The 25,422-nt window shown below is 41.5% G+C and overlaps 2 protein-coding genes across 4 annotated transcripts in view; one reads left to right on the top strand and one right to left on the bottom strand.

Moving 5' to 3' along the window:
- The first annotated feature begins 1,893 nt into the window (after positions 1 to 1,893).
- Positions 1,894 to 23,840, top strand: G3BP1 (G3BP stress granule assembly factor 1). 3 transcript variants are annotated; one of them, XM_049829237.1, is made up of 12 exons: positions 1,894 to 2,007; positions 13,867 to 13,980; positions 15,236 to 15,317; positions 15,669 to 15,842; positions 16,677 to 16,767; positions 17,266 to 17,359; positions 17,751 to 17,955; positions 18,749 to 18,850; positions 19,464 to 19,575; positions 19,995 to 20,120; positions 20,208 to 20,338; positions 22,765 to 23,840. In XM_049829237.1, exons 2-12 carry the CDS (start codon positions 13,886 to 13,888, stop codon positions 22,969 to 22,971), a joined length of 1,419 nt encoding a protein of 472 aa, XP_049685194.1. In that variant the 5' UTR covers positions 1,894 to 2,007; positions 13,867 to 13,885; the 3' UTR covers positions 22,972 to 23,840. The 3 variants fall into 3 exon arrangements, with proteins under 3 accessions (XP_049685194.1, XP_049685195.1, XP_049685196.1); XM_049829238.1 differs by lacking the exon at positions 1,894 to 2,007 and having other exon boundaries at positions 20,229 to 20,338; XM_049829239.1 differs by lacking the exons at positions 1,894 to 2,007; positions 22,765 to 23,840 and adding an exon at positions 20,397 to 22,752 and having other exon boundaries at positions 20,208 to 20,357.
- Positions 15,309 to 25,422, bottom strand: part of GLRA1 (glycine receptor alpha 1) — a 62,925-nt gene continuing 52,811 nt past the window's right edge. The window contains exon 10 of the mRNA XM_049829240.1: positions 15,309 to 15,422. Within this exon, the coding sequence (XP_049685197.1) occupies positions 15,398 to 15,422 (25 nt within the window). The 3' untranslated portion in view covers positions 15,309 to 15,397. The remainder of the gene's footprint in view (positions 15,423 to 25,422) is intronic.

The raw sequence follows: 25,422 nt of genomic DNA, 5'->3' as shown, positions 1-25,422 counted from the left end.
CTGAGAAGAGCTGGCAGATCTGCGTCGGGGGCGATGCTTCCTGACCACGTGCTGAGTTTCGGTATCTTCCTGTTAAGAAGCCTAACCTGTAGCAGGAAAAATAACGGGGGTGTTTCTGATTATTTGCTACCACACCAATTGGAGCTGCGTCCTGGGATGTCGGCTGGCCTTGGCTAACCCTTTCCCTCGCACTGAGTTGGTGCTGAACAGGCCGAGCCCCTGCCAGGGAGACTGAGCCAAAGATGATGCGAATGCCTTTCCTAGCGAGCTTCCGTTGCACGGGGGAAGTGAGGGCATTGATTTTAACGTGCTTAGGAGCCTGTTGTACTGACCTTTTTATAAAAGAGGAATTACCTGTCCCCCTATTGCTCTGGGGAGAGATGCCTGGGGTCCCCATGGCAGAGTTTATTTTGGACGGCTGTTGTGCTAGGTCACTGGTCTCATGTTAAACTTTGCGAAAGTCCGCGCTACTGATTTATGAACTGGCAGATTGCAATGGGGCTTAGTCTATAAATAGCCGGGGTGTGTGGGGGGAAGGATATTAATGCTGAGCATGGCCCCATGCCAGTCCACTGACTGTATCGCTAGCTGCAAGGCATAGCAGGGAGGGTTTTAGGCAGCATTCAGGGATACGATGGTGGGGAGGAAGTCACTTTTATAGGGTGAAATATATCTCTGACTGCTTCATGTCATACATTTGGGATGGGATGCGACACAAACAAATGGAAAGCTGTGGCCTTCTGGGAACTGGCTGGCTCAGGCTGTCTGTCTGCTTCCTTTCCCTCCTGCTCTCCTCGGGCTCTTGGACCAGCATCTGCTGGTGAGGAAGGATGTGTGAAGTCTGAGGCCTTTCTTCTCCTCTGCAGGACTACTTGGGCCTTGCAAGGTGGGTTAGAAAATGTCCTTGCTTGGCTTGTCTTTCCTCTGGGGCAGGTGATCCCTCTGTCTGCTTTGCTCAGAACTCGTGAAGGAAAAGCAGCTGCACGAGTCTCCTGGCTCTGCCGGGGCTCTCCCGGGGACGGGCAGGGGAAGCCAGCCCGTGTTTCTCTAGCGTGGAGATGGCGAACGCTGCCTCACGTGAGCGGCTGGGCCTCTTTCTGGTGGAGGCCGCCTTGGCTGCAGCCCTGCACGGAAGCCTTTTAGCGTGAAAAGGCCCCTTTATCCACCCCCACTGGTGGTTTCTCTCAGGTGAGTGGGTCAGTTGTGCCGGGACTGGTGAGACGAGGCTGCGTTCACCCTTACGGGTCTGCAGCCCTCACCCGTGGGGGACCGGGGACTGGGAGCCCCCGTGCCGGGGAAGGCGGCAGCAACAGGGCCTGAGCTCACAGCACCACAGCCCAGGGCACATGGCTCCGCCGCCATGTTGGGCGCCGTCCCCTCCCTCCAGCAGGGGGTGGTGCTGGGCGCGGAACGCCGCCCCTCGTGGCGGGCTGCCTGTCCCTTTAAGAACGCCGGAGGCGGCCTGTCCGTCAGGGCCCGCCGCGCTCTCCCATTGGCTGCGGCGCTTAGCGCCTCACCGAGGTGGCCGTCCTGATCTATAACGGGGTTTACCAGCACTTTCTCAAGGGCGCTGCTGTGCGGCTCAACCATACTATGGCGTCAGGCCTGGCCCGGCCCTCGCGCCTAGTAGCGAGGGTAGCGTCGTCCTATTGGCTAAAGGAGAAATCCATCAGGTCTCGTCCCACCCCGACGGGGGCAGCTCCAAGGCCCGTTGGTCGTGCTAGGTGCCGGTCACCCTCGCTGCCCCGCGGAGCCAGGCCGCTTGGTTGGTAGATTGAGCTGCCTCTCAGCTATCCGCCCGCCTCTTTTCCCTCAGTAGGCCAACTAGCATCCGAGTGAAGGCGGCCGCCGTTCTCTGATTGGCTGAGTCGCCTCCCGCTGGGGTAGGCTGCGCGCCGGATATATCTAGCCGGCGGCAGAGCACGCCGTTGCGTGAGGTGCTTCTCGTCCGCCGGGCAGGCCTGTGGTGAAGCGGCGCCTCCCGCTCCCGTCCCGCTCCGCCCGCAGGTGAGGGAGAGGGCCAGCGGCCGCGGGGGGAGCGGGCGGGAATCACCGGCGGGCTCACGTCCTCCCGGGGACGGCTGCGGGCCGCACGCAGCGGGCCTGGCCTGAGGCGCAACCCCCCCCGCGCCCCCGGTAGGCCGCGGTCTGTTGGGGGAGGGCGGTTGCCGGTTCTTCCCCCCCCCCCGGCTCCGTTCCCGGCCCCGAGGCGGCTCCCGCTGTCCCGGTCCCGCGCGCGAGGCCCGCCCGGTCCTGGCGGCGCTTTGTGGCGAGCGCCCTCCCGTTCGACCCCGTGGCCGGGCTTTCGCAGCCCCCTGTGGGGGCTCTGGAGCGGGACCCTCGGGCGGGAGGAACGTCCTGGCCCCGCGGAGCCCTCGGAGATTTCCGAGGCGGGAGCGGGGTACAGCGCTGCGGTGCTCGGCCAGCAGTTATTTAGAAGGGAGCGTTATTTGCGGAGCGGGGGGGGGGGGGGGGGGGGGGGAATCGGCTGTTCACGGGCCTTCATTGTGCGGGTCGAGATGTGGAGCTGCGAGCTTTGTTCTCGGCTTTACATACTCTGGTGTTTTTTCATCCGCTGGGTTTTTTTTGTGTTTTTTTTTGTTTGTTTAGGGTTTTTTTGTTGGTTTTTTTGTTGTTTTTTTGAGGGGGGCGGGGGTTAGGTATGAGGCGGCCCGAAGCCTGGCATGTAGCTGAGATAGCCCCTTTCAATAGTTGTAGGCGGAGGTTGAGGGAGTAATCCTGGGTGCTTACACAGTGAGGTCGTCAGATGTATCAGATCGTAGGTGTCTCCTTTGCTCTAACTTTATAGATGAAGGGAGTCATAATTCGAGCAGAAGTAGAGCGTGTATCTTACTGTGACTTACTGCATGACCTTGGCTGAATCCGAGATTAAGCCAAGGTTTAAATGCAAAGTAGTGCTCTTATGAAGACTTTATGGCCTCTTGCGAGGCCCTAGATATACTTGCTGGAGGAAGACCAGAGAAAAGGCTTCCATACATCTTTCAGGTACATTTTAGTCTTGATCTGGATGATCTGATGTGTTATTAATTCTCAGCGGGCTTACTTGGTGATCTTTTATGTTAAGGGTTACATGCATGTAGTAAGTATTCTTTACAAAGAAAATTATGGTGGGTTTTTTTTTTCACAATTGGTTGAAAGCAGCATTTGCAGCAAGCCGCCATGTTTCCAGTGTGTGCTATTTTTGTCTAGCCTGTGCTCTCACAGCCAGGAGTGACAGCTTTAGGAAATGTGGACACTGCTATCAAGCTCTGAAGGCTAATGCTTCCAGGTGCCATAAATCGAATGTGTGTGGGGGGGTGTGTGTGTCCGATTTGTTTTTAGCTAACAAGACTTTTTAGATTGGTGTTGTAAAGAGAAAGGAGTGCAGAAGTTGACAAACAAAAAACTGCATTTCAAACCTTTTCTGAAATCTTCCCTTTGACCAAGTTTTCACTTTTCTTATTCCCCCTCTGTAAAGAATAGCCTAATGATTTTTCTAAATAGATAGTTCTGTGATGCTTCCATGATACTGGTGGTAGCATGTTCACATCCTGTGAAATGAACTCACCTTTTCCTGGGGTGTTTCAGTCAGTATACTTAATGTTGTGAAGTTGTGAGTCTAGCTTAAAAAAAAAAGAAAGCTTAATGGATGGAATATATAGCTAAATTGAAGGCTAGCTGTAAGTATTTATGCGCTTAAGGTCTTATATCCTAATAGTCACAGAGCATCTTTATGATGATCTCCCAACTTTTTGATAGCAGGGACTAGTTTGCTTAAAAGGCAGTGTTAAAACATGCTAGAAAGTGTAATTGTACAAAATCTGTAGGAAAAAAAATCGAATCAACATTGGAACCTTTGCAAATGTGTATCTTATTTTTAAATGTAAATCTTCTTTTAAAAAGAACCTTGTATGCATCAGATGATAAATAGTGGTCTCTAGTTCTTGACTTGTGTCAATTAGGCAACTACCTTTTTTTGCTAGGCTGTATTCTTTTAAGCGGGAACTTAGTTGAAGGCTAGAAAACAAACTTAAGGTAGAAGACCTGGTGGACAAGTTTTCCTTTGTGTGGGTCAAGTGTAAATGCAGGATCCTCTGTAGGGATGCTTTGCATTTGCAGTTTAAGAAACAACAAAAACATACAAGAAGACTTGTTTGTACTGTGATTATAAGACCACCGCTCTACTGTTCGTTTTGCTGCTGGCACAACAGCATCAGTAGAGTTCAACACAACTGATGATAGTCTTTTAAGTTTGAATGTCTTAATTTTAAACATGAAATCTTTATGCACCTGATGAAACAGCAAGCTCCTTGGTTGGTTCAAAAAACTTGTGTTTTCTTTTTTGCCTTGCAAATTACAAGGCGAACATATACAGAAGAATGCTTTTTAATGGAAGTAAAATAAAGCAAAGGTGATGTTACTCTAAGTACAAATTGATATTTCTGTTCATAACAGTAGTATCTGTTGAGAGAGCTCTCATAAGATTAGCATAAATGGCCTGTTTGATGAGTTAGAAAATGTTTTAATTGATTATTCCAGTTTTTATTATTAGAACCTGGGCCTTTTTGTCTGAATAAGTAATGTGATGAATGAAGAATCAAAGAGGAAATCAAAGCAGAACAGGGCTCTAGCAGGGTGGTGCTAGTTGTTATGCTGGCTGTAACCTGCTGTGCTTGAAACCAATCAAAGGTGAAAGTGATAGTTTTGTCTAGAAGACTGGATGCTTTTTTACAGGTAGCTATATAAAATCTCCAGAGTTGAAGTAATTACTAACTTGCCGAAACTGCTAATAGACTAGATAATCTTCAGCTACCTCACTGAGTAATTAAAAAATCGGAAGTCTGATCTTCAGCTACTCTAAAAGAATCCCTAAAACTTTGCAAGCAGTGAATATTATACTTGTCTAAGGTCCTAGTTTTGCTATATTGAGTCTGGACCTCCTCCAGAAAGACATAGCTGGTGGAGTGCAGCTTTCAGAGTTAGAAGATTGTGAGCTGTCAGTTATGTACAAATAATCTGTTACGAACCTGATTATTTGCTGAGGCAAGTGTGAAATACTGCATTCTAAAATGCTGGTGGCCATCTTTTGTTTTCTTCTGCGTTGCCTGTACTGTTTTCTCATTTAACTTACAGTTGCTATTAGGCTGACTTTCTGTTTTGTTTTTAAGTGTCTAACAATGTAACAATGCCATCCATGATGGTTCAGTCTTAAGTGCTAGGATCTGGTTGATATATGAAGGTTAAGAGTCTTCTGTGGCTAAAATGGGTAGAGGTGAAAGGGTTGACTCTCTTTACAGGTATCTGTTGCTTGGCATGCAAAACCTGGTGATTTTAATTCAAGTGGGAGTGAGCTTGAATTTCACTGTAATGTTTGTGTAGCTAGGTGTTCTAATCTGCCTTTTCTGACTGCTTACGAGTAACTTTTGCTTTTTACTTTAAGAAGCTGCAGTGGAGCCAAATGGAAAAATTGCAGACCTAAAGAGAAGATGACTGGACCTGCTGCCAACTTCATCAAGTTGTTGGAGCAGCTCTTGGATGTCAAAACAAAACCTGTTGTAATGGCAGAATCATAGGGTCTAAGTAGCTACTTTATCATGAAGCAGTCTGGAGAGCAGTGTAGGCATAAAGCTGACTGTTATATTTCATTTGAAAAGCCCCGAGTAAACAAACTGTTCAGACTAGCACTATCCTACCACCCTTTAGGATGAAATTTGTGTGGTTAAAATGTAATTTTACAGAAAAACACTACTTCTAATTGTAGGGTAAATGAGGTTGGAATAGGTCCAGTTAGGAATGAGAAAGTCCTTCACCTAGGTGTAGGAGAGAGCCTGTTTAGGACAATCTGATTTAGTATTATTATTATTAAAAAAAAAAGTAGGAATATTTCTGTGAATTCTCAAGGCTTTTGAGTTTTGAGAGAACTCAGATTCTCTTTCTCTTTGTATTGCTAGTTTTTGTGTTGCTGAATAGAAGTGATGATTGTGTGATAGAAAGTAGAAAATTGGAAGCCAGTTGATACAGCTTTAAAAAGGAAGAAGGAAAAAAAAACCAAACCCACACCAAATATGCTCAGCACTCAGGGAAGGCAAAGTGTTTTGAGGGGAGAATCCAAGAAACACAACTTGGTGAGAAGCTGTTGTGATATCACTTACCTTTAATACCAAATTTTTAAGATTCTTCTACATTACATTCTTTTTTTCTCCCCTTTTAAACAGGACCTAATTTGCTGTTTGTCTTTGGACCTTTATGTTTCTAACTGCAGGAATAATGTCTAGTATCTTTTTTCCTTCCCCAGATGAACATTCCTTACTGTATAGGTATAGATGATGGTCTCAGCTATCTTAACTTATGCTTTAGGTAGTCGTCTTTGTATTTTATTTCTCTGTTTTTGAGCCTAATGCTCTAGAAATGATATTTTTCTGAAATGGTCACTGTTCTTTTAGATTTTGAATAATAGCAGTAGGAATCTTCAGTTTGTCTGTTGCTTGGGAGAACTGAGCAATACAAAAAGCACTGAATTTTATCTACAAACTGGCAGACTCCATCATATCCATCAACTTGTGGATCACACTTCGGTTTGTTAGCAGAAACACAGGCTGACTTCTAGAATGACAGCTCTTCTGTAGCAATTCATGGTTTGTTTATTTGTATTCTTATAGTGTTTAAAGGGCTGCGCATTGCTGCTGAGTAAGGGTTCCCATCTGCCACTGGCAAGCTGAGGGGTTTTTCAGTACTAGCATGGGCAGTGTTGAATGTAATTCTGAATTACTTTTTAATCTTGCAATGCAAATGTTTTTCTTGCATTTAAATTTGGATTGATTGCTTGGATACTTTGATTAGAAAATAGTTAAGCTTCTAATTTGATTTTTCTTATCCATATGTTGCTGTAATGTCTAGCTTTTCTATAGTGTCCCTCATCAGTATGTCTCAAAGGGCTTCAGAAAGGGGTTCAGGTATTGCTCTACCTTTCTGCAGTACCAGGATAATTAAGCACAGAGAAAGGTGATTGCCAAGGATGCAGCGTTCTGGTTGCTCCATGATTGTTTTTTTTTTAGGATCTAGCTCCTTGTAACACCTCAAGTACCCTATGAGCTTAGGTACTGCCTGTCTTTGTAGGTTATGCAGTTGTCCTACAGTAGACACTAGTCACTGTAGTGCATGGAGAAATGGCTGTTGTAAGCTTGAGGATCCAGATCCATGTTTTATTAGATGTTGGTTTTGAAGATTATTAATAAAGGCTCCTCTGTCTGCATGATATGTGTAGCACTTCACACTGCTCTGATCTTGGCTGGGAAGTGCCTGCTGCTGGAAGTTCCTTGTGTATACATATATCCTACAGACTACCTTAATGTTTCCAGGAGATACTAACAAGTTGAATGCTGGTAACATCACAACTTGTTCCAGTTTGATCTTCAGATATTTCATTATTCGTTGGAAAAGTTATCCCATCACTAGCTTTCAGGCTCTGGCTTCCAAGTGTCATGGCTCCTGTGCAATAGTGCTACCTTTAAGATAATTTCTTTCAGACGGAATACTTTCCCTCTGAATCTGTCAAAATACAAAAAAGTTGAACTGGATGCAGGCAGGCAACTGTCTGTAATGGCTTCTCTATAAAATACAGGCTGTATTGCTGTGACACTGTTCCCTGTGACAGTCTACTTACACATCCAGTGGGAGGCAAGTAATGAGACCTATTTTTTTAAAGGAGATTAGTGTTTTGAGGCTTTGGTTGCTCACTTATTTGAGGTGCTTTTTCAGCACTTCATAATTTAGACTTGGGGTCAACAACTGGGTGTGGTTTGTTTGGGTGGTTTTTTTTGTTCCCCTCAAATAGTTAAGGCTGTGTTAAAATAGAAGGGTATCTCACATCTTGGTGTATCTGGTATCTTAGTGTTTTACGCATTTCCTTGAAAAGGTTTGCATTACTCTTCCTACTTGAGAGCAAGCTGGTGTAATGATATAACTCCCCAGTTGAGATGGACACTGGAATTTGCCTAGTGATGCAAGTTTAGCTTGTTGGTGTTTCATTGTTTACTCTGTAATGTTTTGTATCGCAGTTCACACAGGTACCAGCTTCTCTTTTTTTTTTTTGCTTAGTCAGCAGCACTAGCAGATGTGAGTCATGTAAAATGTATGGGGAGTTGGAATTAACTGGAATTGCTTTGCTTTTGTTGTTTAATTTTTAATCTACATCGTGTCTGTTGGAGGCATATTAGGAGTTTTCTTCATGATTTTATTTGTATTGGCTGTCTTTTTCTTGTCCAAAGCAGCAGTTACGCAGCAGTAGTAACTGCTGCTAGTGCTGGTTACTCCATACAGATAAATGGTTTGTGGCTTTGAACATGCTCACCTGTTGCTAAGCAACTTGGAGAAATCCCAGATGACACTTAATTACGCAATCCTATTAACTATTGACCAGACCTTTGATGTCTAGCAAAATTGCTGTTTGCCAGCTTTGTAGTGTGATGTGCTTAGATACAGACACCTCTTTTCCATGTGAGCTTCTCTGGGTCTTAAGTTTTCAAAAAGCCTTTTTATGTTAAGGAATTGGTATCACAATGAGGGAGTAGAGTTGCATGAAAAGTTAGATGTTCTGGTTTAGCGGGGGAAAATAGCTTCATCTGGGTAACACATCAATCGTACTGTCAGAGTTGCTTTTGTATAGTTAGAGGTAAAGTTGTAGAAGTGAAAGAACTGAATTATATTTCATAGAAGCTGATTAGGTTGTTGGAAACAGTGTAACAGCTCTATGAAAATATGTTGGTTAAACCTGTAATTAAAAGGATGGGGGGACAACATGACTGCCTTGGTACTCTGTAAACTCTACCCATTTGTAGAGATGGACAGGAATGTAGTATCAAATGAGTCGCCTTATAGCACATGAATAGCCAAAAGAGAAAGTGTGAACTGCTATAGGGTTGTGCCCTGTGTCTGCTCTGTAATATTGCAATTGAACAGAACTATAATGCGTTGTAGTAACTTTGGATTTTTTGAGACTGTTTCTTGTGTTGAAATGCAAGTCAAAAATACAGAGAACAAAGGCACAAGGATAATATTAAAAACAAACTGTGGCCTGTTTAGAATATGCTTCAATGTAAATTTTAACTTGTTTTTCTGTTGGTACTGTCATTTTTCTTGACAGAAGATGTTTAAAATTGCCACACACTTTAGGAAGTGAAGTTTGGTATTTTCTGACTTGCATTTTTTATTTCAATGGAGTCTGGTCCTCTGGCTTGTTACATCAGGCTAAGTGGGTTCTGCAGTCACTGGTTGTCCTGAGAGCCTGGATGTTGTGTGATGTACATTGGAGAGATTTTGTTGTGTAGGAAGTCTAGTAGAAAAAAAAATTCAGACTAAACTCCTTGTCTGATTCAAAAATAAAACCACTTTGAGTTCAGACAGCAATGGTTAGTTTACTTTGTGTAGCAATTTGGTGGGAAAATACTAACCAATGCTAGCTATTAGGTGTTCTTTGAGTCTATTATATTTCTGAATACTAGTATGCTAATAGGTTTTGTGGACCTAAATCTGAATTTGCCAATACAGAATTTACATAAATGGCTCTAATTTACATAACTGTACTTTAGAAATACAGTGCCGAGCATTGATTTTCTGCCAAGTAGGAGCATTGTAACAGATGGCGGAATTTTCCACCAGCCAGGTGATAACCACTGTAAAGGAGGTATTTGTTTTCCTGTAAGTCTCTTGGCTTAAGCAAAGGGCTCAGTTTTGTTGCAGAATTGTTCTAGTCCATTTGTTATAATTTAAATTACTGAATTTGTTTTACATATATGGAGTAACATGAATGCATGCTTATGAATGAATCTTAAATCATTTGATATTCAGCTTTTCCTGTCAGTTTTCACCCTTTCTTCATTACCTCAATTGACACAAAAATGTGTGGGTAAGCTTCAAGCATTCAAATGTGTGGGTAAGCTTCAAGCATGTAGTGACACTTCAAGCATTTGATACTATTATGCTCTGCAGTAGAAATGCAGTATAAAATATCTGCAGTTATTGTTGGGTCAAGGAATAGTGCTGTAGTAAATTGCTAATGCGTAGCAGGGAGCAAATATTCTCTCTGGAGATGCTTGGCTTCTATCATTCAGGTTATGTTGGCTGGAGAACAAGAACAGATGGCAACAGGCAGTGTAGCAGCAGGTGCAGCAGGAGTAAAAACAGATTGTTGTCCTCTGATTAGGTCATGTAAAGGTTTTTCCCATTTCTTTTCAGATCCACTTAACAAGAACTGGGCATTCTGCTATTCCTCTTCCATGTTAAGAATTAGTTTTTTGTTTGGTGGGGTTTTTTCGCCCTTAGCAGTAGGGAAGTCTTTTTTTTTTCTAGTATGTAGATATGACAGACATAAACAGCACAAGGCCCTTTAAATATGTCTTCAGTACAGCATTGGGACAAGTCAGAACAGCATTGAAGGTGACATGCTAGTGGATTAATACTGGTGAGGACTCTTTCTCTGAGTAGACATCTGAAAGAGCTTTTGGTGAATAAGCTGTTTGAGTGCTACAGGTAACAGTTTACCATTATGTGAGGATGTCAAGCTTAGTACATTCATATTCTAGAAGCAATTGAAAATAATTCTCAAAAGAGCCCAATTCACCACTTAACAGAATTGAGTAGAAAACCTGCCTATTGACATCTATAGGAATAAGCTTGAATTCCAGGGGAAACTAGTCTTTACAAAGAAATTAAATGCATTCCTTGCACCTTCTGCACCCTCCCCCTGCCAAGAAAAAAAAAAAACCAAAACAACAGAAAAGGAAGAGTGAACAAGCAACATCTGTATGCTTTTTTATATAGAGCTCGTCATACTGCAAACAGTGATCTTGGGTGATATGGTAGGACTGGCTTTCTAACTGTAAACTCACAGCACAGAGGCAAGTTTTTTATCTGGTGCGGAGCAATTAAGTCTTGATTTGTCAGTTTGACTGGGTCTAAAAGTGTAGGTCTTGTCTGTCTGCTGTTTCTACTCTTATTCTTTAGGATCCTCCTACCCCTTGTAATGACAGAGCTTCACACGTGCTTGACATGAAAAAAGTTAAATCAGGAAATCAGCAGTGGTACCCACAATTTAACCTTACTTTACCAGTGGTGTTGTCTTATTGTCTGATGATATTTTGCAGGGATCTAATTTAACATGCACCAGAAGGCAAACAAGTTCATATCTTTGAGGTTTTTGTCCCTTCAGACTGTGCTTGATCTTGGACATCTGTATCTCTAATACATTACACTTACAATTCGAAGTCTTCAAAACCACAGATACTGTGAACTTCCTGAAATGAAAGCAGTCTGCAGAATCTGAGCACTTCCTGTGAGCCAGACCCAATGATGGAGTATCACTTTCTTTCTGCATGGTTAGCTCTTGAAAATATCCTCACACAACTGATAGCTTCTGAATGTATAGAAAAGCCTTTTTCAATTCTAGGTCATGTTTGGTCTTATCCTTACTGCATGTGATCATGTAAGTACTATTTCCCTGTATGGCGGTGATAACACGTGCTTCCTACTGAAAGAGCGGGTGCTCAAGTGTACACATTCTCTGGAGCCTGTCAGATCTTTCTCCCCTGTGTTTAAACTTACAAAAAGTGCATTTAAAAAATAGAATGTGTAGACTTTTCATTTATTTTATTTTTAAACTTACAAAGTGAAAGAAGTATGTGTGTGTGGTTGTGTTAAAAGCAGAGCAAAACACATCAATGTATGCAAAACTATAGCAGTTTTTGTTGTCATATTAATAGCATTCTAGTCATATCTTCTCTTTTGAACCTTAAACTGCATACCTGCCAGGGTAGGAATTTGTGTACTGTATCTCCAAGTAAGCTGGATGTAGTGCATGCTGACCATTGCTGGGAGTTTGGGTATGATCACATCCTCAAATATATTATCAGTGTGTTCTGCCTGTATAGTTAAACATTGCCTTGTCTTTTGATTACACTGTGTTGCGTGTTAGACCACAGTTTGAGATACAAGGAGTTTGCCAGGTTGATTTGGACTTAGAAGCTGGTATTTTGGATAAAGCTATGTCGTCTTTTTTTGTATGTTCTTCTCTTTGGGGTTTGAAGCTTCTGTTTTGCATTCCTGATACATCCAGCAGTATGGCTGTAACTTCCTTTGCAGGCCCCTATATAGTGTGCATTTGAAACTGTCACAGTAATAACACTCACCTGGTAGGTCATTTCTGTCTTTTGAAGCTATAGTCTGTTGTCAGTTCTTAGCATTTAAAGGACTACTTCCCTGAAATTCAGCAAATGTAATGAAAGTGTCAAACAAGATCCTTGGATGAACTGGAACAAGGCACAGGACAAGTATATGGGAGGGACAGTCTGTTTTTCTATCCCCCTTGCTTTGATCAGATGATAGTTGTGGGCAACTCTGTTTACCAAGGATACAGTATGCTGTTATGTATAGTGACAAGAGAAAGCTTGTCTTAACATAACTGCCTAGGCATGAACTTTGCAGACTTCATCTGGATTAGTCTATGCAAGAGGACTTAGTTTGACTTCCTTTTTTTAGTTGATGCTGCCACTTCTTGGAGCTATTTATAGTTGTGCAGTCTTAAATAAAAGCAGATAAGTAAATGATGACTCCTGAATTGCTTTTGAGAGGACTGAAGTTAGTGTATTGGTATCGATTTGTACCACACACCTGAAGTATGTGCATATTGAATTTGCATACCGTGTGTTTGGGAAAGTGTTGTTTAGGGGAAGGGATTGGGGGTCAGTAATGGGCAGAAAGTTCTTTCGGCTGCTACATGTGGTCTTTGAATGCCCTTTCAGTTAACATCTGCTTGACTTATTGCAGATCGCACTTTCACTAGCTTTTTACTGTCAGCACTACAGGGCCTGAATAGTTGCAGGAAGATTAGCTATCATATAGACTGATATATCAATAGCAAAACTGTCCGCTAAGCACCCATTCTGCTGCATGTTGGTATAATTGAGCATGACGCAGAAAATCTACTTTTGTTTCTGTATTAGGTAGCAAGAATATGGTCTGGTATCAGTGTTTTTCCCTACCAGTTTGAACAGTGTGTGTGAGTATTTGAAAGGAAGGAAACACAGGAATGTGCTTTGGTTTTGGCTGATGTGGACTGGAGATGTATATATTGTATAATCTACCTGCAAAGACTTTCTTTTTGTAACTTACAGATCCATGGAAATTAAGTAGAAGGTGCCTAGATCAATTTGTCCCTGGGCCTAGGTATGGGTGGTGCTGTTCATTTGACTGGTCTTCTGGGTTTAAGGGAGAGGTGACTTGCTGAGTTTGGAAGCAAGGGAAGGGCAGCATGCATTTGTTTGTAGCAGAGTAATTTTAATATAATCCGATATTCCTCTACAGCGCATGTCACTCACAAGCAAGGAGTGCTGCGCTGTTGATAAAAATAGATTGGACTTGTTCTGACCTTTTAAAAATGCCCCTAATACACCAGCACAGGCTTTGCCTTGGAACACCTGACTTTTAATTCTGATTGTGAAGTCAAGTGAGGTAAGTAGAACTTGGATCAACTGTAAATGACTTAGCCACTTAGCAAATCCTCTTGAAGAACCATACTTGCTTGCCACCTGCTTTTTACTGAGGGTATGTAGGATGATTAAGTGCTGGCATGTTATGAGGTAATCTCCCTCGCCCATGCAGCCTCTCCCACCGCTGGTTTGGTACCCAGCAGTCCTCTCCTTAGCACCAAAGACTGATGACTCTGAAAACACGTTGGTTTAACTGCTTACTGTGGTAAAACACCTAATGGGTTTTGGTGCGTGCTTTCCACTGTGATTACATGGCTTACACTATCAGTGTGTGAGCAGCAATGTGAAATGGTCATGTTTTATGAAGCTTTTGATTTTTCTATAGTTTTCAGTTGACCAAAGAAATGGTGATGGAGAAGCCAAGTCCCCTGCTGGTCGGGCGGGAATTTGTGAGGCAGTACTATACTCTGCTGAACCAAGCACCTGACTATTTGCACAGGTAAATCTCCGCTTCACTTTATTACCTATTTTTCTGCGTGAATTTCTTAATTTCTATGTTAAAATTGGTGAATAAGCTCATTACCAGGTCTTGGCTTGCTGAACTTGGACACTTAATCTGATTTACTCAAGACAGATGCTGGGTATAGTTTGCTTTCAGTTTTAATCAGCCGGGTTAAAACATGGATAATAATGATTACAGGAATTATATAAATATCTGTGTTCTGGTTGTTACTGAAATGCTGCTAGGCATGTATTCCAAGCAAAAAAAGAAGAAAATGTGAATCAAAATGTGTTGCTTTCTGCTTCTAGTTGTAATCAATATAAATGAAAGTTGGATAAATGTTATTTAGTTAAGCATTTTTGTAGTTTTGTCTTGATACACTGCCCCCTGACTAGGGGAAGAACGTTGAAAATGGTGTGTGCTTGTATATTGGTATGTCTCAGTAGTCATACCAGCAGCTCTTTCTTAAAGGAAAATCAGAGAAATTATGAATATGTGGCAAATGACAATCTGTTATCTAAATAAATTTGTCCTGTTTGATTGGACAGATATCCTACAGCGCTAGAACTAACCTCATTTTTTAAGATAGGCTTTGTTTTGCTGTGATTGGAGTAGCTAGACAAACAATTTCTGAAACCTTCCTTCTTCCAATCTCAGGTACACTTAGAGTATTTCTCCACTTAGGTGGACAGCTGACCTTGTCCATTTGGGTCAGAGGAAAGTTTACAATGAGCCACGGAATTCAGTTCTAGTCCTTTATCTGCTGGCAGAATGCAGTCCCATGATGTTTATGACACTTTAGCTTGTAATCCCTCAGTTATAAAAAGGAAGATTGACCTGCAGTACTTTCTTTACTGTAGATGAACATGAAAGTACTATTGCTGCTTGCGCAAGCCTTAAACTAGAACCTGAGGGGAAGCATTCAGCATCCTGGGTGTTCGGAGTACTATGTTACTTTAGGAACCTTGTACAGAAAGGAGAGAATGAGATTGGATCATCTAGCTCCTATGAAACTGGTTTTGGCTGTTAGTGCTTGGATATCTGATGTATCTGAATGCTACAGGTTACACAGGAGAACTCTGCATTCCCCCCGACCCCAAATTGCTAGCAGAATTACGGAATTGTATGGCTGTGTTTCAATAATTCACACAGAAAACTTGCCTGAGAGTGTATTATTCGTAGTGTACTCTAATGTAGAGGCTCAATGTTCTTGCATAACAAAGCTTAGTGTTAAAATATTTCTTTTCAACAGGTTTTATGGAAAGAACTCTTCCTATGTCCATGGTGGCTTGGATTCCAACGGAAAACCAGCTGACGCAGTCTATGGGCAATCTGTAAGTACTTAAAACTTACTGTTCTTTCCTTCTTTTTTGTCACCTTTGTGGTTGAGAAGAGACACATATCTAGCTGTGATTCATTCCCCTTTGTCCAAGTGCTTTCTGTAAAAAATGGGGAGAGAAAACTGTTAACTGTAAACAGCAATAGTTAGGCAAGATCTGCTTCCTTTATTAAAGTTCATAATGTAAAATTGCTTGCAAAGCAAACTTAAAGATCATGCTGCCAAACTTTCTCCCTAGAGTTAGGGAATATATTATGAAACAGTTTTATGGTTTTGCTTTCTTTGAAAGCTGCTAACTTCGCAGAAATGGCTTCTGCGGTGTAACCTCTGTACCATTCTTTCATAGGATATCCACAAGAAGGTGCTGTCATTAAATTTCAAGGATTGCCACACAAAGATTCGTCATGTGGATGCCCATGCTACTCTCAATGATGGTGTTGTAGTCCAGGTGATGGGAGAGCTCTCCAATAACATGCAGCCTGTGCGCAGATTCATGCAAACATTTGTACTTGCCCCTGAGGTATGCTGTATTGAGTGCTAGTGTTATAGTGTTTCTAATATCATGTCAGGATTAATGAGGCCTCTCTGGTTCAGTGTTGGAATATGAAGGGTTAGACTGGGAAGGTGGCTTGCTACGAAATTCAGCAGTAATGTTCTGCAAATCCCTTAAGAAATTACACTACTTCTGTATGGTCATACGTTAACCTTGGATATCATAATTACAGTTGTAAATATCCTAACTTTTGGCCACTAGGTATATGTAATGCATATTTTTTTCTTAAGCATTTTAAAGTTATTTTATCTTTAATTTGCCCTCCTAGCAACTGGTCCTCTTACTGAAAAGATCTAGTAGAGAGAAGAAAATGCTTCCTGTTTGAAGACATGGGTTCCAGACTTTCTTGGTGTATAAAGCGCTGGCTTAGCATTTGAGGTGGCTTTTTAAATAGACACCTTTTTTGAACAAAACAGTTCACATAATTGAAAATAATAGTGAAAAAGGAGTATTGCAAGATAACCTTATTTTTCAATTTGACTTGGAGCTAAGAATTGATACTTTAGATCCCAGAAAGTTCTCACTCCTACTTTCTCAGTGTTGTGAGCTATTGGAATTAAAAGCGCTAATACGATTTTTTCCATTTTCCGTGCATTGTTCCATGCATACTTGGCTTGATAGTGTGATGCATCTTCTGCCACCCCCTGAAAAACACACGTTTTCTTGAAGGAGGCAAGTTTGGATTAATCTTATATGGGAAGGATGATTTGCTCAAGCTGTTCTTGTTTTCTCGTTATTTCAGTTTTTACATTACTGCAGTTGGTGTAATTGAATCAGTTCTTCCCTTTGATTTGCTTCCAGGGTTCTGTTGCAAACAAGTTTTATGTCCACAATGATATCTTCCGCTACCAAGATGAGGTTTTTGGTGACTCTGACACCGAGCCTCCAGAGGGTAAGAAGCAGGAGTTTTTGGATGGTTCTACTGGTATTTGTTTCTGGGTCTATATCAACACTCCATTCTCAGATCAGAGGAAATCTTGCTGGAGAAGGCAGATCAGCATTAAGCTTCGTGTTCTAGATTTTTTCCTTGCCTGTAGTTTCCTTGCTCTCCAGCAAGGAGTTGTGACATGCAGGTGATTGTTATTTTTCTGGCATATTCTGTTTCTATTAAAAGAACTGTGAGACTTACTTTAGCAGTTGCAGTCAGATTTGTAGGCTATAAATCTGATTCTCTGAAGTATTTGGAATATGTTTGACCTTGGTCAAAACTGAGTAACTGAAGTGATAGCAGAAGTATAAGGAAACGTCTGTTCCATGTCACATCTTGGTAGTGCTTCCAAGTGTGGTCTTTGGCAGAGACTTCACTTGCATGTTGTGGAAGATGCCTTGTGTTTGAACTAAGTACTAAAGATGTGTGCGGTGTATTTTCTCCTTTTCTAACTTTGTTTAGAATCAGAGGAGGAAGGGGAGGAACCTGAGGAAAGACAGCACACACCTGAGGCTGTTCCTGATGATACCGGTGCTTATTATGAGCAGGCTGTCAGGTAATAATATCTTATTAGATGAAGTCAGATGTTGTGTAATACAGACTGCTTGTAGAACAGGTCAAATGAATTTATTGCTGCTCATGATTTTCCTCTTTGACGGTCAAAGGATTTCTGTTTATTGGGCAGCTGAAATCAAAGTGTTGTTAGGCTGAATGCAGAGAATCTGGATTGTCAGTAGATGTAATGCTTTTTCTGCTCTGTAGTGTAACAATGCAAAACTTGCATCCCTGTGCATTGTGGCCTTATTTAGACACATTAGCCTTGTTCTTCCTCACGAATGCAATATGCCTCACTTCTGTATCGGACAAGTAGCATTACTTACTACCCAGAAATAGAATCAAATACAACACCACCTCTTTTTCTTGATTTTTGTGGTGCTGTATGATAGCAATGACATTGAGGAACACCTGGAAGAGACGGCTGCAGAGGCGGAGCCTGAGCCAGAGCCAGAGCCTGAACAGGAACCTGAACCAGAGGTGCATGAAGAAAAATCTGAGCCGGTATTAGAGGAGTCAGCTCCAGAAGAGACTGTGGAAAAGAGTCCTTCTCCAGCTCCTGCTGATCCAGCTCCTGCAGTGCAAGAGGACTCCAGGGTAATGACAGTGGATGGCTCTTTTCTGTGATGTGGTAGTTTCGTCACAGTATGTTTGACTCTTCTGTTTTACAGAGCATGATTCTCTCTCTGGCAAGAGGAGAAATACCTGGAATTAGAAGTGTTTAAGTGCTCTATAATTCCCTGCCCAAATTACTCTTCTCGTGACCAGTTGCCTTCTTCCTATTTGTTCCTATACAATAACAGGTAGCAATAACAGGTAGTTGAAATTCTAGCTAGTAGCTAGTTGGTTAAAATACCAGGAACTAAGATAGGGCTTTGTATAATTTGTAGGTATAGGAACTGTGGCAGCAGTGAGAGGCTCAGATTCTCTGTTTGTAAACAGAGCTTCTGAAATTCTGAACAGACTGAAACCAACATGCTGAATCAGAAGAATGGGAGAAATGTGACTTTATTTCTACCTGGGGATTTTTGTCACTCTTCAGTGTTAAGAGAGGCAAAAGTGGGCAAATGGGTACTCAGGAAAGCAATACTTTGGTTAACCTTGATGTGATACTTGGTCTTAAGCTACTGCTGTGTCCTATTTCAACTCTATGTAGAATTTAGAAATAGGGTGGAAGTGTGACTGCATTGTCATTACACCAAGTCTTTTGAATGTAAATGATTTATGGGGAAACTGTTAGCAGCAGGATCCTGAATTTCAAGGACAGGTTAAAATTTATTGCTGTTATCCTGTGTCTGTTAGCTGTGCTATCAGGAATATATTTCAGAAGGATAAAAGCATCTGGAGTTGAGTTACAATCTTATCTCTCTTCTGCTTTTTTTTTCTTTAGACATTTTCCTGGGCATCAGTAACCAGTAAGAACCTCCCTCCCAGTGGAGCTGTTCCAGTATCGGGAATACCACCTCATGTTGTTAAAGTACCAGTCTCGCAGGTAGGAATCCAGCACCTAGAGAAGTTTAAGTGCTAAACTGGCTGACAGTAAACTGAGGTGGGGAAAAAAATATAGTGAAATCTACTTGCTTATAATCTGAATACTCAGACTCCAAAGACTTTAAAATTCAATTTTTCCTGATAGACTTCATAAAAATATTATTCCTTGGCTTGAGCAGGAATTGTTTCTCATAGAGAAAAATGAGGGAATGTTCATGCAAGTGCTGGATGTATCTGCCATTGCACCCTCTTAAGAAAAGATGCAACTTTTCGTTTTCCACTGCCTATTCGCGAATGAGGTTTTGTCATGAATGTATTTATGTAATACAGTCTATCTGCATAACTGCTGCTGCCCTTTGGGCAGACACTTTATTGTATATAACTGTGCATGGGGTGACTTTGAAATTCTAACTTAGTCAAGTGACATGTTTGCTTTTGGCATATAAGCCAACATGAGCTAACATGCATTTTAGTCATAGGTGGAAAGAGCTATGATATTTTTTTCCTGTATTTTCAATTTATTTTATCAACAACTTTATAGTGAGCTCTTAAAAGCAGAGCCCTGCTGTTACGTCTGATTCTTTCCTGTCAAGTCCTTTTTTTTATTTCTACAGCCTCGCCCTGAGGCAAAGCCTGAATCTCAGACCCCACCTCAGAGACCGCAGAGGGATCAGCGAGTGAGGGAGCAGCGAACAAGCATCCCACCACAGAGAGGTCCTAGACCAAGTAAGAGAAGCTACAAAGAATAAAGTGTTTCCCCTGTTTGATGGTTTTGGGGAAGCAATATGATGATTAAAACTTTTAAAATCTAATTAATTTTGTCAGTAAGTGAATGATTCCTACTTTTGTGGATATGGTTATTTTAGATGATCTTGGTCTGAATGTCTGGCAAGCTTTAGAGCTGAATTTCACTAGCATTCTATTGAGGTATCTAGGTTTCTACTCAAGTGTTTGGCTTCAGCCAGGTGATTAAAAACCAAACAGTTACTTGCTAGTGTAGAATGCTTACCTTTCTTTATATATGAATGGATAAATAGAGTGTGTATTCTGCTTCTTTTATAAGGTGCTAATTCTGACCATGGCTTAGGGGTTTTTTTGTTTGTTGCGGGGACTGGCTTTTCTCAAACAAGTCTTTTCTGTTCAAGTTCGTGAGGGTGAACAAGGCGATGTGGAAACGAGACGAATTGTGAGATACCCAGACAGTCATCAGCTGTTTGTTGGGAACCTTCCCCATGATGTGGATAAAACTGAACTTAAAGACTTTTTCCAAAGTAAGTTAGTTGCTTTGCTGTACTCTCAGGGTTTGGGGGTTGCAGCCATAAGCGTGGTCAACAGAGCATTCTAATGTATGACCCAAGAACTTGGCTTTTCTCTTGCAGGCTATGGCAATGTTGTTGAACTCCGCATCAACAGTGGTGGAAAGCTCCCCAATTTTGGGTTTGTGGTGTTTGATGATCCTGAACCAGTTCAGAAGATCCTTAGCAGCAGGGTAAATAAACTGCTAGTCAGTGGTTTTTGGTCTGTTAATAACAGGCAGTGTTTTTCAGATTACTCTAACAATAAAAGATTCTACTTGGTCCCTTTGGCCTTTCTCGAGCATCTTAAAGTAGGTGTGATGACTTTCCCTCCTATTACCAAGACTTGTGCAGCATTTGTACAGATTGAATCTTTTGTCATTGAAGTAACAACTTAGCTGAACATGGATTTATTCATTATAGAGCCTTTTTGCAATGGGAAGTTGCTGAGCTCTACAAAGGAAGCAGGTAAATGGCTTTCAGGAAAGCAGGGCAGAGAGAGTCTGACCCTATGGATAAGTAGAATCTTGTTTGTCAAAGAGGTTGAAAGGAAGAAGCTATACTAGTGTTCAGGTTGAAAAGAATTTGTGCTAACAGAAGCAGGTGGTACCTGCTCACTTGTTAGCAGTGACTGCAAATGCAAAATGTGTGGTGGTAGGCAATGAATCTGGATGCACCATAACAGCTGTGCAGTGTGCTTGCTTACAAACTAGCTTTTCAACAGACAGGGGACATCCTTTCTTCTTTACTTCCTTACTGTACAGCAGTATTGCCAGTATATTTGATCTTAAATTGAAAGGTAACTTGGGTGCAGATTTTTAAACCTTGAGATTTGGTCTGAGCTTGGGATATTTCGTGTGGCTAGACACTTTTAATTGTGGGAAGCCAGCAGCATTTGTAGCAATGCTTGACGAGTTAGTGCATATGAAGTCCAGCAGCCCCAGTTCTTTTGCAGGGAGCTGGTGATTCAAGATGGAATGCTGATAGAGAGTTGCTTCCGTAAGTGCTTTCCTGCTATCCTGGGCTGAGCAGTTCCAGTGTGGTCTAGGGTAAAGCCTAAACCAGGTCATTTGAAACCAGTCCTAAAAGTAGATTGAGTAGATCTGGTTGACTTTGGCCTGAATTGGTGTGGGAACAAGTAGTACAGTGACAGCAGGTCCTTAAGCCATTTCTTAGCTGCAAGCAATATGTGAACACCAGCAGTCACTTAAACTTGCATGTTTGAGTTTTTGCTGGAACAAACTAGAAACGTTCACTCCTGAGTTCTCTTGCGGTAGGAGAGGTAGGTAGGAGCTGAGGGTCAGACTTCATGTCCAGCGAACACCAAAGGCACACTAAACTGAGGGATTTGTGGCCTTTGTTTACTTGTTCAGCTGTGCCACTCTGTGTAACTGGAGCTGGAGAAGAGAGTGAATGCTGTCTTCCAGGTTAGGCTTTGAATGTGTAATAGTTTGTGTGCTCAAAGTATCTTTTCTGCAATCCTAAGTTATAATGGATGGGCATGGCTTTCTGAAATAAGATTACTCTTTTTATATTTTTTAATATAGACTTAAGTCCTATAAGAGCAGTTTAACACACCTTGTACCCTGCTTTGAACAGTGCTAAATTTTGTTTGTAGTATCCATTGTGTGAATTGTTTTGCAGACAGGTCTGGTGCTTTGAGCAAACGTATGTCCTGAAACAGTAGGACTTTTTTCAGGATAAGCTTTGCTATAAACAAGTTTAAAAGGCTTTGGTAGACTGATAGCCAGTGAAGCTAAACCTGATGTCTGCTGCCTGATGTGAAATGTAGGAGTTTACACTGGAGTCGGTAATAAGGCTGTAACATGATGCTTTTTGATCTTTGTCCAGCACAGCTGATGGCTAGAGGAGGGCAACGTTCTTCATCCTTAGATCAGTTCTACTTCTATAGTCAGTTCAGTAGAAGTGAATGGCTAATATTTCCATTTGATGAGAAAACATTGTGCCTCTGCCAGTGATGGATCGTATTTTTCATGTTTGTTATGCAACTGCAGGAATAATTTGAAACAATTGAGTCCTTATTCCTGTAGTTCATGGATTCTTGCAAACTTCAACTTTTTGTCTGCAGTGGGGTTTGTGGGATGTTGCAGTCCTGCTCCTCTCTGTTCTTGCTTCAGTGAGGTTTCCCAATCAAGTGACCACTTGTTACGGCAATTCTGAAAAATTGAGTTCGACCTAAGTGAAAAGACTTCATTGGCCTATATAGCAAGGGTGGGAGAGAGGATCTGACATTCTTCATGCCATAAGAGAAATCAACTGGGACCCTGCATGGTGGCAGACTGTGAATTGCTGCATATTAATGAAAGGAGGTTACTGTTGATAGTTCAATTCCTTGTCTAAAAGGTGTCAGAATGCTCAGTGTTAAGCCTGAGATTGCTTTTCAAGTGTCACTTTCACATCTTTTTTTGTATCTTCTCCAGTAAAGCCACAAGACTGGATGCATAGTTTGACTATCACCATTTTCTAGTAACCAGTCATAAACCACTTCAGTTTCCTTTCACGGAGAGGAGGATGTGAGACAAGGTTGCAGAAATCTGCTTGACATTGAAGAGTTACTGGTGAGTCATTAATGAAAGTACCTTTTCTGCTTTTTTTGCAGCCCATCATGTTCAGGGGAGAGGTGCGCCTGAACGTGGAGGAGAAGAAAACGCGAGCTGCCAGGGAGGGTGACCGCAGAGATAACAGACCACGTGGACCTGGAGGCACTCGTGGGGGGCTGGGAGGTGGGATTCGAGGGCCTCCACGTGGAGGAATGTCCCAGAAGCCAGGATTTGGAGCTGGAAGGGGGATCGGGCAACGCCAGTGAATGCATCACGGATGTTGACATGGTGGCGCAAACCCTTTTTCCTGCAGATTTGTGAATTTCAGCCTTGGGTATCTTGGAATGTGGCCCTAGCCTGTTATAGACTGCTACGTTTGATACTATTTTGGCCCCTTTTTGTTTGTGTTATGGTTTTGTGATTTTTTTTTTCTAGTCCTTGTCCCAGATTCCAGCTTTGTGGAACAACGTTTTAGGAAAAGTGGATTTTAAAAAGAAAAGAACTGAGTTTTCTTGTTCACCTCAAACTTACGGACTGGATTTTTTTGGTACCAGTGGTTTTTCCTAAAGGAATGTCTCTTTTTTTTCTTCTTTCTTTGTTCTCCCCTCTTTCTACTGACTTTGGGTGCGTTTCAGTCAGTGGAATAATATTTCACGTGCATGCGTTCAAGAGCCTGTAGGAAAACATTGTACCTGGCAAGTATTTCAAGGGCAGAAAAACAAAGCTATTGATTTATTCCTTGAGGGTCATAGCAACATCCTCTGGTCCGGACATATTGCCACTTGAAAAATTGACATTCACCTTTCTCTTTGTGGCGCTGTAAAAGTGGAATAATGGGTATCCGTAGAATCTTTTTTCTTTTGATACATGATCACAGAAAGGAATTCGAACTACTGTTTTACCACTTTAAAATTTTGGATTGTGGGATAGGTTTTAAATGTCTAGAACTTGACTCTTAAAACACTTTTCCTGAACTTGTGAAATTTTTTATTGAAATAGGGAGTTTTTTTCATGTTTAGTTTGTATTTGTATAAAAAAAAGCAAAATTGTTGTGCCTTCTATTTATCTCTCATTCCAGTCTTGGCAAATTGTTTAAAAAAAAAATAATAAAAAAGGTCTAGATTTGCTTTATCAAGTCAAGAGTATGTTGGAGTTTTTCCAAGGGGAAGAGGTTCTTCCTTCAGTCACTAGGTTTACTAGGTAGAGGTGGTTATAGCTGAATTTTTTAATACCTTATCTTCATCGTTTGGCTGCATTTAAATAATTGAAAACAAGTATTTTTTGGATGTAGAATTTAATAACTTGGATTTGAGGCCCTGTTACAAATGTTGTAAAAGTACAACTGAAGCATAAATACCTCTGTCACATCCTTTTACAGTTCAAACTACTGTATGTAATAGAGTTATTTTTGCCGTTTGGGCATTAATGTCATCCCCCTGCTTCTGCCAGCCCTGAAGTGGATGGATGGCATTTTTGTCAGAAGTACATAAGGTGCCTGTCTGTCCTGGTGTTAAAAAAAGGTGTTGAACGCTCTCTGCTGCCCCTGAAAGAAGATGAAATTGAAAATAAAATAGAAAACTGGGTAATTTCAATCAAAGAGATCTTGTAAGACTGTACTGTGCAAAGCAGTATTATTTCTGTAATGTGTGGTGTTAAACATCTGGATGAAAACAGCAGGTTTGATTCTACACCAGACCTTCAGAGCTCTTGGTAATACAAAAGAGCTGCTTAGTAAGTTTGCTTATCTGTGTCAGGGTTCATTGTTTCTATATTTTCTTGATTTATTGATACAATCACTGTGCATATGCAGTATATCTCTCTTGACCTTTGCTTGCTTTAAAGCTAGAGCAAAGCTGCCCTTGCCCGAAGGGCAGATAGGTATTACCCATTCCAGAACAGTAATTTTTTGCCTTTTACTTGCCAAACTTAGTGGTTGAGCCTGGTTGTACTAAATGTCAGTAGAGTTTTGGTTTCTGTTTGATTTTATCTTAATCTTCAGAGTTGTTATGCTCTTTGTCCCTTCCCTCCTTATGAATCTTTCTCAGATTGACTTGCTTAGAATCTCTTCCTGAAGACTTAAGTGTCTTAGTGAATTGGAAGAGAGCTGAGTGTGACAGCAATAGCTGTGGTATGCTCTCACAGCCAGCATACTGGCAATACAGACTGCTTCCTCTTGTGGTGGTAACCGGTATTTAAAAAAAAAACAGCTTTCTGCATTTTTCATATCTGGAATGACTGTGAGGTGAAGGTATGCAATGGAAGTCTTTCACTGAGCTCTGTCCTTGTTGTTTGTGATATTTTTTCCTTCTCATTTGTTGGGTTTCTACTGTTCTTGATCTTTAAATCCAAGACTGAAGTAACAGTTTGCACTTCAGAGTTAACAAAGTGCTATTAATAGAAGCTTTCATAGCTCTTAACCTGCAAATCTGCAAAAGCACACCAAAGCCTGAAACACCCTTTCTGTAGTGGGAGTTGGACAGTTCTGGCTCATTGTTGTCTGGTTTGAGAAAGAGCTGAGGAATGTCAGTACCCATTAGGTGAAATGTATGCTTGTTTTCACATGAATCATACTCTCAATATGTTGACCCAGAAAGTGATGTTCTTCTCCAAGATGACAGGCAAAATTAAATATTTACATGAAATTTTCTTGGAATGTGTCTTGTAAAAAAAATACTTTTCAAAGGCAAGTTATGTTGCTAGCATCTTGAACAAAATGT

This window comes from Accipiter gentilis, chromosome 26 (assembly GCF_929443795.1).
Source record: "Accipiter gentilis chromosome 26, bAccGen1.1, whole genome shotgun sequence".
Taxonomy (NCBI): domain Eukaryota; kingdom Metazoa; phylum Chordata; class Aves; order Accipitriformes; family Accipitridae; genus Astur; species Astur gentilis.
The sequence above is the reverse complement of the archived record's forward strand: the minus strand, read 5'-3'. Positions and strand labels throughout refer to the sequence as shown.

Bases quoted from the DNA above. Each gene is read 5' to 3' on its own strand.
- G3BP1 (XM_049829237.1), top strand. From the start codon at position 13,886: ATGGTGATGGAGAAGCCAAGTCCCCTGCTGGTCGGGCGGGAATTTGTG. The intron at 18,851-19,463 runs GTAGGAATCCAG...TTATTTCTACAG, and splicing joins TTAAAGTACCAGTCTCGCAG to CCTCGCCCTGAGGCAAAGCC. The intron at 20,121-20,207 runs GTAAGTTAGTTG...GTATGACCCAAG, and splicing joins ACTTAAAGACTTTTTCCAAA to AACTTGGCTTTTCTCTTGCA.